A 13,340-nucleotide genomic window follows, 5' to 3' on the forward strand; every position below is an offset into this window, starting at 1 on the left:
GGGACCAGCCAGTGCGTGGGTTCCCGGGAAAGGCGCGCCAGGATCCGCCGTCTCAACCAGTCTTGCTTAGAGAAGGCGTGCACCTACGAACAAAAGCGTTCGGAGTGACTGCCTCTGCGGCCACTCACGCCGAGCCCTAGCTCCGTGCTTCCAGTTAGGGCGGAACTTCTAATTGGTGAAGCCGCTCTGTAGGAGGCGGGACGGAGAGGGAAATCCCCGCCCCCTTGGAGTTTTGAACCAACCGCACAGTCACCAGGTTCCGCAGGGTGGCCTGGCAACCGCTAGGTTAGGTTGCGCTGAGAGTGGGCCCCGAGGGAGGAGCGGGAGCCGGCGGAGAGCTGCGGGGAGGGGACGTTCCTCGGGGGCGCGCAGAGCGGGGACGGTGACAGACCCGCGCGCGCGTGCGCTCCCAGCTGCAGCTCGGCCCCGCCACTCCAGTCGGCCGCTGAGAGGCGCCCGGGGTCTGGGCCGCCGCCGTCGGGGGACCGCATACCCGGGTGTCCCGGGCGTCCCGGGCGTTCCCGAGTGCCGGGCGGTGTCCGTCGGATCGGTACTTGCTTGCGTGCTCTACACGCGGCGCTTAGGACCCGCCCCCCGACGCCCCTTTCTGCTCCGGGTTCAGGGTCCTCGCGGCCCATGCGGGCCGCTGTACGTCCACACCTCACAGAGCGCTCCCGGGCCGGCCAGCCGGCCACCATGGTGGCCTTGAGGCCTGTGCGACTCCTCCAGGGGGGCTAACAGGCCCAGAGCGCAGGCCTCGGGGCGTGGGGTCCCGAACCGAGACCCGCGCCATGGCCGGGGCCATCGCTTCTCGCATGAGCTTCAGCTCGCTCAAGAGGAAGCAGCCCAAGACGTTCACCGTGCGGATCGTCACCATGGACGCCGAGATGGAGTTCAATTGTGAGGTAACCAGCCCGCAGCCCCGACGGGCGGTGGGGAGGGGAAGCCGGGCGGAATCCCCGCTCACCGGGCACCGACTGAGACGCCTCTGCCTCGGTGACAGTCGAGGTGGAAACTTGAGGGATTCTGTTTATATCATCTTCTGAGCAGAGATGGAGATGGTTAGAATCAGATTTGGGCCCAAGTCCTCGTGTGAAAGATACTTGCTGCTTTTCTTCAGAAGGTTTGGAAGAACTTTCTGGAGGTTATTTTCATTCATTGTTATTAGAAGAGGCTGGAAGCATCTGATAGGGAATTCTTGCTTTCAGTTTCAGGCTCAAGTTCCTGCTGTGTGGAGTTTTTATCTACATTAGATAATATTGCTATGCACCCTAGTTATTAAAAGTTGCATCTTGTCTGTTGGAAAGTCTATACTTTTTCCCTGTTTTCAAACCTTAAATTTTTGGGAAAGACTGAGGAAAGAGTTGGTGTCTTTTACTTACTTTCAATACAGTTTCCAGCATGATGATAATAGTTGTCATTTGTTGAATACTTTCTAAGTGTCAGTCATGCACAATCCTGACAACAACCCAATGAGGTAATTACCATCATTATCATTCCCTTCCCCCCAAACCATATTATCTAGTAAATGGCAATATGGGGTTTTAAACCAAGGTCTTAGTTAACAGAGTACTATTTCTCAAGTAATTCTTTGTTATTCAAAGTGTGGTCTGCAGAATCAGTGATGTAAGTCAGGGATTGGCAAACTTTTTTCTGTAAAGGGCCAGATTGTAAATATTTTCTCTTTGCCAGCCTTAGGGTCTCTGTTCCAATGACTTAACTCTTCAAGCCTACAGTTAAAGTGCAAAATCTGCCTTAGACAGGATCACATTCTAGTACAACAGAAAATTATCTTAACAACAATTATTTTAAAGCTTCTGGAAAACATGCTAAGGGCAAATAACAAAGGAAGAAAATCAGTGAAAAGTCAGTAAGAAAGGCAAGACTCTGGTGTTTGAACCAAGACAGGACCCTCCTTCCCTACTCAGAGTTCAGCAAGGAGGAGTCTACTCTAGACTGGTGCAAGCAAGACCACAGGGCTTCCTCTCCCTCCAGCTCCTAGTTGGAGGGTTTTCTTCATAGGAGGAGCAGGTCTTCAGCATTTCAAATCCTGCCGCCAGTTACCTGTTGCTGTGGCTAAGTCCTGGGTAAGTGTGGACTAGAGGTGGTAGCTCCCTTCTGCCTCACCCCACTTTTGGAATGGAGACTCTACCTTGGGTGCAGCTGAGAATACCAGGACCCCTGTTGGCCTTACCCTGACTCATGATATGGTGATTCCATGCCAAGAAAAGAAAGCCAAGAGGACCTCAGGCTATTCTCTCCATCTCCTGCCATTGACTCACTCAGCCCCCGGAGCAGGGTATCACTCAAAAAGCTTGCTAGTGTCCCCAACCCCAGTTCCAGAGCCTTGTCTCAGAGATTTTTGTCTTGGTGGAAGAAGCAGACCATAAAACAGGTATCTCTTAATCTCTTCCCAAAGGAGCTGACTTAGTTGCAACAGAGCATGGAGAAGCTTATGCTTAACTAAGGGTGCTTTCAAGAATAGTGGAGTATGTGGGAAGAGATTCATGGATTTAATGAAGATTCAGCCTAGACTGTTGGCTGGCTAGTTTTGGGGAGAATATGGGGGAATGGGACCCATGGAGGAGCCCTCCTGGGGTCAGAATAAATATCACATACTGACCTGAGAAACTATTCCCTCAAAGGAGTCACAGTTTGATTGGGTTAATTTGTAATGTCCCTGGGTATTGGTGAAAATAGTAGAGAAATCAGCCAGTGATTGGTGGAGTTTAACAGCTGGTGGGTGTGGTCAGGGAAAGAGAGGAAGAGACCCTTACCAAAACCACTGTCCTCCAAGGGTAACTGGGTAACCTCCAAGGGTACCCAAAACTGTGCCTTCCTGAGGAGCAACATTGGAGCCTTAACACTGTAGGGAGGGGGGAATAGACTTCCCTAAAATAATCCAGCCTGTCACTAAAACATACACAAGCAAATTACAGGCCCTCCCCCCAAGGAGGGGAGGGGAGGGGAGGGGAGTATCCAGAGTTGATACAATATATTATCTAAAATGTTTAGTTTCCAATAAAAAATTATGAGGCATGCAGAGAAACAGGGAAATATGACCCACATGCTAGAAAAGTAAAGGCATCAGAAACTGCCTGTGAGAGCAACCAGATGTCAGATTTAACAGAAAAAGACTTCTAAGTAGCCATTAAAAATATGTTCACAGAACGAAAGGAAAGTTTGATTAAAGAAGTAAAAGAAGATATGATGCCAATATCACATCAAATAGAGAACACGAATGAAGAGATAAAAATGATAAATGAGTCAAAAGAAAATTCTGGAGTTGAGTACAATAACAAATTAAAAATTCACAAGGGTGGCTCAATGGTAAATTTGAACTGGAAGAAGAAGGGATTAGCAAATTTAAAGATAGGTTGACAGATTATGCAAGCCAACGAACAAGGAGAAAAAGAAGAAAGAAAGAAAAATTTAACAGAGCCTCAAAGAAATTGGGGCACCGCTAAACACACAAATAAATACATCATGGGAGTACCAGAAGAGGAGAGAGAGCTGCAGAAAATATCTTCAAGAAATTTATGGCTGAAAATCTTGAAAGCAGCAAGAAAACAACTTGTTACAAGGGAATCCTTAAAGATTAAAAGCTGGCTTCTCAGCAGAAACAGTGGTGGCAAGAAGGCAATGGGATAACATATTCAAAGTGCTCAAAGAAAAACACTGTCAACCAAGAATCCTATACCAGCAAAGCTATCTTTCAAAAATGAAGACTAAACAAAGGCTTTCCTGGATAAATAAAAACAGAATTTATTGCCAGCAGTCCTGCTTTACAAGCTATATTAGAGGAAGTTCTTCAGGCTGTATTGGGCTAAGGAAATGACAATAAATGGTAAAGTAATAACTATAACAAAGTTTTGTTGGGTTTGTAACATTAATAGATATATATAACAATAATACTACAAAATTTGGGGAAAGGGACTAGAGCTACATAAAAGTAACATTTTCTTTGTATCACTGGAATTAAGCTAGTATAAATCTGAGGCTGATTCTGATAAGTTATTATGTGGTGTAACCTAAAGCATCCACTAGAAAACACCAAAATATAGATAGCAAAAAAAGATCATTAAAGAAATTAAAATGCGACATTATAAAACATTCACTTAATGCAAAAGAAAGCAAAAAACGTGCAATAGAGGAACAAAAAAGATGTGCAAAACCCAGTGAGATACCACTTTGTGCACACCAGGATGGCTATTATCCAGAAACAGAAAACAAGTGTTGACGAGGATGCCAAGAAGTTGGAACCGTTATACATTGTTGGTGGCATTGTAAAATGGTGCAGCCACTGTGGAAATTAGTTTGGCTTTCCTCAGAAAGTTGAACATAGAATATGACCCAGCAATCCCACTTCTTGGTATATGCCCAAAGAATTGAAAGCAGGGACTTGAACAGATATTTGTACACCAGTGTTTGTAGCAGCATTATTCACAACAGCCAAAAGGTGGAAGCATCCTAAGTGTCCATCAACAAATAAATGGTAAACAAAATGTAGTATGTATATACAATGGAATATTGCTCAGCCGTAAAAAGGAATGGTTTTGACACATGCTACAACATAGATGAATCTTGAAGACATCATGTTGAATGAAAGAAGCGAGGCACAAAAAGAGGAATATTGTATGATCTCGGTTATAAAAAATACCTAAACTAAGCAAATTCCGTAGAGGCAGATAGATTACAGGTTGCTAGGGACTGGGGGTGGGGGTGTAAAGAAGGCAAAGTTATTGCTTAATAGGTGTAGAATTTCTGTTTGAGTGATGAAAAATTTAGGGTAATGGATAGACTGATAACAGCACATATTTTGAATGTAATTAATGTCATTGAATTGTACCTTTGAAAGTGGTTAAAATGGGAAATTTTGAGTTATATGTATATGCTACTATGATAAAAAGTAAAAAAAAAGACACAAAACATAGAAAACAAAAAGTAAAATGGCAGACATAAGCCCAGTCATATCAATAATAACATTAAATGTGAAAGGTTTAAAAATTTAATCAAAAGGCAGAGATTGAGAGACTAGATTAAAAAAACAAAACAAGATCCAACTATATGCTGTCTACAGGAGACACACTTTAGATTCAAAGATACAAATAGATTGAAAGTAAAAAGATGGAAAAAGAAATATGCAAACAGCAAATATGCAAACAGCAACCACAAGAAAGTTGAAGTGGCTACATTAATATCAGACAAAATACACTTTAAGGAAAAAAAATGTTACTAGAGATGAAGAGGGACATTTTATAAGGATAAAAGAGTCAATCCATCAGGAAGACATAGTAATTATAGACATATGTACCTAATAACAGAGCATTGTTGGGACTGAATCATGCCCCCCATCAAAGACATATTCAAGTCTAAATCGTGTGAATTGATTTGTAAACAGATTTTTTGAATATGTTATTAGGTAAGGTGAGTCAGAGTGTGGATGTGAACCTATTTTGTATAAAGGACCTTTGAAGATGTTATCAGTTAAGATGTGGCCAAATTGAATGATGGTGGACCTCTAATATGGCTGAAGTCCTTATAAGCAAAGGAAACTGGACGCAGAAGTAGAAGTCAGAGAAGGAAAGAGAGATCGCCATGTGATGGAGGGAGAGATGGTATCTACAAGTCAAGCAACCCCAAAGATCTCCAGAAAGTGAGCACCAGAACACTACAGACTCCAAGAAAAAGCATGGCCTGATGTTACCTTGATGTTGGACTTCTAGCTTTCAAAACTGTGAGACAATAAATTCCAGTTGTTTAGCCAACCTTATTGTATGATATTATTTATAGCAGCCCTGGCAAACTGAGAGAATCATAAAAATACATAAAGTGAAAACTGACAAGAATTAAGGGAGTAATAGACAATAATAATTGGAGATCTTAATACCCCATTTTCAATAATTGATAGCAACCCGTAATAGAATACTGACAAGGAAATAGAAGACTTGAACAACACTACAAACCATCTAGACCTAACATCTATAGAACACTCCACCCAACAATAGCAGAATACACATTCTTCTGAAGTGCAGATGGAACATTTTCCAGAATAGACCACATGCTAGGCCATAAAATAAATGTCAATAAATTTAAAGGTTGATATAATATAAAATTTGTTCTCTGGCCACAAAGAATGAACAAATTAGGAATCAATGACATAAAAAAATTGGGGAAATTGACAATATGTAGAAATTCAGCAACACACTCCTAAATAATGAATGGGTTGAAGAAGAAATCATAGGGAAATCAGAAAAAACTGAGATGAATGAAAATGAAAATATAACATACCAAAACTTATGGGCTCTGGCTAAAGCAGTGCTTAACGGGAAATTTATAGCTGGAAATGTCTATATGAGCAATGAAGAAAGATCTCAAATCAATAACCTAGTCTTCCGTCTTAAAAAACTTGCAAAAGAAGAGCAAATAAAACCTAGAGCAAGCAGATGGGAGGAAATGGTAAAGATTAGATTGGGAGTTAATGAAACAGAGAATAGAAAAACATTAGAGAAAATCAATGAAACCAAACACTGGCTCTTTGAAAACATCAACAAAACTGACAAACCTTTAGCTAGATTGACAAAGAGAAAAATGAGAGAAGACTCAAATTACTAGAATTGGAAATGAAAGAGGGGCTATTACTACTGACCTTATAGAAATAAAAAAGATTATGACGGAATAGTGTAAACAATTGTACATCAACAAACTAGATAACTTAGATGAAAGGGACAAATTCCTAGAAAGATACCAACTTCCTAAACTGACACAAGAAGAAATAGATATTCTGACTAGACCTACAACAATAGAGATTGAAATAACAAAAAACAAACAAACAAAACCCAAAAACTACCCATAAAGAAAAGCCCAGGCCCAGATGACTTCACTCCTAAATTCTACCAAACACTTAAAAAGGATTAATATCAATTCTTCTTAAACTCTTCAAAGAAATTGCATAGGTGGGAACACTTCCCAACTCATTCTGTGAGGCAAGTATGACTGATACCAGGTGAAGACATCACAGGAAAAGAAAACTACAGGGCAATATCTTTTATGTATATGGACAACAAAATCCTCAACAAAATACTAGTAAACCAAATCTAGTAATGAATAAAAAGAATTGTGTACCATAACCAAGTGGGGTTTATCTGAGGTATACAAGGTTGATTTAACATCTGAAGGTCAATTATTGTAATATGTCATTTCAATGGAATTAAAAAATCACATGATCATCTTAATAGACACAGAAAAAACATTTGATAAAATCTAACACCCTTTCAAAGTAAAGATCCTCGGAAAACTAGTATAAAACTGATAAAGAGCATTGATGAAAGACCCATAGCAACCATCATAGTTAATGACGACAGATTGTAAGCTTTCCCCTAGAATCAGGAACAAGACAAGGATGTCTGCTCTTGCTACTTCTGTTTAGCATTGTCCAATACTGGAGATTCTAGCCAGAGCAATTAGGTGTGAAAAAGAAATGCAATGCATCCAGATTATAAAGGAAGAAGTAAAACTATCTCTATTTGCAGATGACATGATTGTGTATATAGAAAATACTAAGGAATCCACTACAAAACTACTAGAACTAATAAATGAATTCACCAAGGTTGCAGGATACAATCAAAATACAAAAATCAATTGTATTTCTATACACTTTGAATAAATAATCCAAAATGAAATTAAGAAAACTGTTCTGTTCATAATAACATCAATAAAAATAAGATACTTAGGAATAAATCTAACAAAAGAAGTGCAAAATTTATACTCTGAAAATTACAAAACATTGTTGAAAGGATTTAAAGAAGATCTAAATAAATAGCAAAACATTCCGTTTTCATGGATCGGATGGCTTAACATTGTTATGTCTTGGCACTGTTCCCCAAAACTGGTATATACTATCCCTATCAAAATATCAGCTGGCTTCTTTGTACAAGTTGCCAAGTGATTCTAAAATCCATGTGGTATTATAAGGGACCCAGAAGAGCCAAAACAATCCTAAAGAAAAAGAGTAAAGTAGAACTGTGATGGTTAGGTTCATGTGTCAACCTGGCCAGGCAATGGTATCCAGGTGTCTGATCTAGCAAACACTGGCCTAACCGTTACTGCAAGGACATTTTTGGCTGGTTAATAAACCAGAGGCTGGTTTATTAAATCATTAGTCAATTAACTGTACCTGTGACTGATTACATCAGTAAAGGGCGTGTCTCCCACAATGAGAGAATTCAGTCAGCTGGATTTATTCCAATCAGTTGAAAACTTTTAAGGGAAAGAGAGAGAGGACCTTCACTTCTTCTTTGGCTAGCCAGCAAAGCATTTCCTGAGAAGTTCATTGAACATCTTCATCAGAGTTGCCTGTTCACTTCCTGCCCTATGGAATTTGGACTCGTGAATCCTGTGCTACAAAATTTGGACTTGTGCATCCTCACAGTTGTATGAGATACTTTTATAAAAGTCTCATATTTACAGATATCTCTTGTTGGTTCTGTTTCCCTACAGAACCCTAACAAATACAAGGACTAACGCATTCTTTATTTCAAAACTTACTATAAAGCAACAGTAATCAAGGCACTGTGGTAGTGGCACAAGTATAGACATATAAATGAATGGAATTGAATTGAGATACCAGAAATAAATTGATACGTCTATGGTCAGCTGATTTTTGACAAGGGTGCCAAGCACATTCAATGGGAAAAGAATAGTCTTTTCAGCGAATGGTTCTGGACAACTGGATAGCCACCACATGCAAAACATACCATACAGTCAACCACAGTGTACTATCAATTAGTTGTGCATTCATCACCCCAATCTGTTTTTGAACATTTTCCTTACACCAGAAAGAATCAGAATCAGAATAAAAAATAAAGATAAAAAAGAACACCCAAATCATTCCCCCATTCCCCCCCTATTTTTCACTGAGTTTTTATCCCCATTTTTCTAATCGGCCATCCATACACTGGATAAAGGGAGTGCGATCCACATGGTTTTCACAATCACACTGTCACCCCTTGTAAGCTACATTGTTATCACAATCGTCTTCAAGAGTCCAGGCTACTGGATTGGAGTTTGATAGTTTCAGGTGTTTACTTCTAGCTATTTCAATACATTAAAACCTAAAAAGCGTTATCTATATGGTGCATAAAAATGTCCACCAGAGTGACCTCTCGACTCCATTTGAAATCTCTCAGCTGCTGAAACTTCATTTCACATCCCCCTTTTGGTCAAGAAAATGTTCTCAATCCCACGAGGCTGAGTTCAGATTCATTCCCAGGAGGCATATCCTGCGTTGCCAGGGAGATTTACACCCCTGGGAGTCAGGTCCCATGTAGGGTACCTGCTGAGTTGGCTTGGCTAGAGAGAGAGGGCCACATCTGAGCAACAAAGAGCCAGCCTTATTCTTAATAGCCAAAAGATGGAAACAACCTAAATGCCCATCAGTTGATGCATGGATCAACAAAATGTAATATCCATAGAGTGGAATAGTATTCGGCCATAAAGAGGAGCAAAGTACTGATACATGCTATACCATGGATGAATCTTGAAAACATTATGCTAAGTGTAACAGTTACAAAAGACTACATATTATTTGATTCTTTTCATAAATAGATTTCCAGGGTAGGAAATCTCTAGATACAGAAAGTAGATTAGTGGTCACTTATGAGTGGGAGGGGAATGGGAGGAGAGAGGGCTGTAGTATCTAAAGAGTATGGGGTTTCTTTTGAGTGATGAAAATGTTCTATAAAGGACTGTGGTGATGATTGTTGCGCATATCTGTGAATATACTAAAAAAAGCATTGAATTTTACACTTTAAATGGATGAATTGCATGGTAGGTGAAATAAAGCTGTTATGAAAAACAAAGCAGCCTTAATCAAAATAAACAAATGAGCATGCTGTTTTCAAAAGAACTGAATTTATATATTGATACTGAAATTTGAGTTTCATACAGTTTTCACAAGTCATAAAATAATACTATTTTGATTTTTCTCAGATTGTACAAAATCATGTTGAATTTGTTCTGTGGGCCATAGTTTGCTGACCCCTGATCCAATTTATTATGTGATAAATATTGTAAGAGATTTTGAGAGTTAGAGTGCCCATTGGGGAAGTGGCTTTCGAATGACATTTCTTCATCCATAATTTTTGCCATTAAAAATTGGGGACAACAGTCTCATCTAGAGCAGGTTTTTTCTACCTTGGCACTATTAACATTTTGGCTAGATAATTCTTTGTTGTGGGGTGCTGTCCAGTTCATTGTAGGATATTTAGCAGGATCCCTGGTTTCTACTCACTGGGTGCCAGTAGCACCCCCTCCAGACATTCTCAAGTGTCTCCAGGAGTAAAACATCCTTTCAAGACCCATCTCTACATTGGTAACCACTGATCTATAGAAAAGTTTAGTAGTAATGACATTCAGAGAGGCAGAATGGTATAATGCAGAGCTTGTCACACATTAGTGTGCACATAAATAACCTGGGGATCTTGGCAGAATGCATATTCTGATTAGTAGGCTTGGAGTGAAGCCTGAGATTCTGCATTCTAAATTCTCATGTGATGCTGATGCTGCCGACCTAGGAACCACACATTGCAAAGTAGTATTAGAAAGTGTATGGCCTTTGAAATAAGACAGACTGGGCTTGACTCTCACGTCAGCCACTACTTTGGGCAAGATACTTAAGCTCTCGACCTTAGTTTCCACATCAATAAAATGTGGCTAATAATACTGACCTTGCAGGGCTGTTAAAAGGATTAATGGTATATTTAGTGCCTGGCAGGGAGGAAGAAATAGAAGAGACTGCAGTCGGCCTAAACAGGAGGCTTAGGTCACCATGGGCACTGCCCTGATGTGACTTGTCAAGCTGCTGCATCTTGCTGAACTTCAGATTTCCAGTGGAAATACCTATTTGTATGTGATGTTCAAATAATCTGTTGAAAGTAATTCTGGTTTGATTTATGATGATGGAGAGAGCTCTGAGAAGTGATTAGTCTTATTCCCCTTCCCTGTTTTTATGTTGTTTGTTAAACTGAGCAAAGTATTAATGCAAGGAGATGGCAGATGCATTTTGAAAAAAGGACATGATACTTGCGGAATTCTTGGCTTTATTGAGGTCAGATGTAGGTGGTTTTCCAAGAAGGAATCGATTTTAGAACCAATGGTAGTTAAAATATGAGTCAGGTTACCTTATGCTAATAAGTTCAGACTTTTTGCTGCAGAGATGGGGAAAAAGTCTTTCTTGTACTACTTGCTGCATTGCACATTTGGCTTGATGCTTTGGAGGATTTTTCCATTTGAAAGATTTGATATTTGTCATTTTGAGAAAGTGGGTGCTGAATGAATTTGCCAGGAGGCTAAATGGTTATGTTATTTCTTATCTAGGGTGGAATTTTACTCTAACAATTCAATCTATCATAAAAAGAGCCAAATATGAGAAATTTCTCAAAATTGAGTTGTGAGAGATTCTAATATCATCTTATGTTGAAAACAAAGTGTTCTTTTCCTGTTGCTTGATATCCTAGATATTTTTACTTACCCAACTGGAAAGATGATTGAATTAAATACTAACATTACAGATCATTCTAACATATAACAAATGGATGTAAAGGGGAAAACAGAAAGAACAACTCTGGTATTTTCAGTAAGATATTAAATCCTAGACACCCCAAGATATAGACAAATGATACCCTTCTAGGATATAAACTTGGGGAGGGTGGTGGGAGTTATTTCAATTGCTGAGTTACACACAGTACTCCATATGAAGACAGTAAGAAAATTGTACTTGTATCTCAGAAAAAAAGCAGCCAACTTTTTACTGCTGAGCTCTCCCATGGAGTTTAAGCAGTGCCTGTGGATAGCATGGGTGTTGAGGGTCAGCTCTAAGGCATGGACAGGCATGAGCGAATGATTAGTGTGCACACATGTTGGTGAAGAGTAAAGAAGGAGACGATATGAGTGCCAGGACTATAAAGCTCCTAGAAGGAAATGTAGGGATGCATCTTTAAGATCTTGTGGTAAGCAGTTGTTTCTTAGACTTTACACCCAAAGCACAAGCAGTGAAAGGAAAAAATAGATAAATGAGACCTCCTCAAAATTAAATACTTGTGTGTTTCAAAGGACTTTGTCAAGAAAGTTAAAATCAGCCTACTGAGTGGGAGCAAATATTTGGAAACCACATATCCAATAAGGGTTTAATATCCAGAATATATAAAGAAATCCTACAACTCAACAATAAAAAGACAATCGAATTAAAAAATGGACAAAAGACTTGAGTAGACATTTTTCCAAAGAGGAAATAAAAATGACTAAAACACATGAAAGGATGCTCAACATCACTAGCTATTAGGGAAATGCAAATCAAAACCACAATGAGATAGCATTTCACACTTACTAGAATGGATGCTATTAAAAAAACAAACACGTGTTGGAGAGGATATGGAGAAATAGGAACACTCGTTCACTGCTGGGGGGTATATGTAAAATGGTGCAGCTGCTGTGGCAGTTCTTCAGGAAGCTAACTATAGAATTGCCATATGATCTGGCAGTCCTGCTACCAGGTATACACCTAGAAGATCTGAAAGCAGGGACGCGAACAGACATTTGCTCACAGGTGTTCACAGTGGCATTATTCACAATTGCCAAAAAATGGAAGCAACCCAAGTGTCCATCAACTGATGAATGGATAAACCAAACATGGTCTATACATAAAATGGAATATTATTCAGCTGTAAGAAGCAATGAAGTCCTATGCATGCAATAACATGGATGAACCTTGAGGACATTATGTTGAGTGAAATAAACCAGACACAAAAGGACAAATATTGTATAATCTAATTAATATGAACTAATTATAATAAGCAAACTCATAGAGTCAGAATCTAGAATATAGGTTTCCAGTAGATAGAATGAGGGTAGAGAATGGGGAGCTGATGCTTAAGTTGTGCAGAATTTCTAATTAGGTTGATTGTAAATGTTCAGAAATGGATAGAGGTGATGGTAGCACAACAGCGCTGAACTGTGTGTGTGAATGTGATTGAAAAGGGGAAGTTTTAGGACATGTATGTTACTAGAAGGAAAGCTAGAGGATAAAACACGGAACTGTGTAACAGTGAACCCTGTTGTGGACGATGACTGGGATTAATAGGACAAATATAAGAAGGTTCTTTCATGTACGTCACTATTACAAAATGTTTGTAATAAAGTGGTATATGGGAAAAATACACCTAATGCAACTATGAACTATAGTTAACAGTAATATTTTAATAGTCTTTCTTCAATGTAACAGAGGTACCACACCAATGCTAAGTGCCAACAATAGGGGAGTATAAGGGGTATGGGGTTTTTCT

General features: G+C 39.6%; 1 protein-coding gene across 4 annotated transcripts in view; it reads left to right on the forward strand.

The window, feature by feature from the left end:
- The first annotated feature begins 375 nt into the window (after nt 1–375).
- NF2 (neurofibromin 2) overlaps nt 376–13,340 on the forward strand; it is a 101,837-nt gene continuing 88,872 nt past the window's right edge. The window contains exon 1 of one of the 4 annotated variants that reach the window (XR_005213989.1): nt 376–905. Coding sequence is in view for 3 of the 4 variants with exons in the window: in XM_037816806.1 (XP_037672734.1) it covers nt 792–905 (114 nt within the window). In the remaining variant the exon portion in view is untranslated. The remainder of the gene's footprint in view (nt 906–13,340) is intronic. The other 3 variants (XM_037816806.1, XM_037816805.1, XM_037816804.1) reach the window with 3 other exon arrangements.

Source organism: Choloepus didactylus, chromosome 23 (assembly GCF_015220235.1).
Source record: "Choloepus didactylus isolate mChoDid1 chromosome 23, mChoDid1.pri, whole genome shotgun sequence".
In the NCBI taxonomy this organism is placed as follows: domain Eukaryota; kingdom Metazoa; phylum Chordata; class Mammalia; order Pilosa; family Megalonychidae; genus Choloepus; species Choloepus didactylus.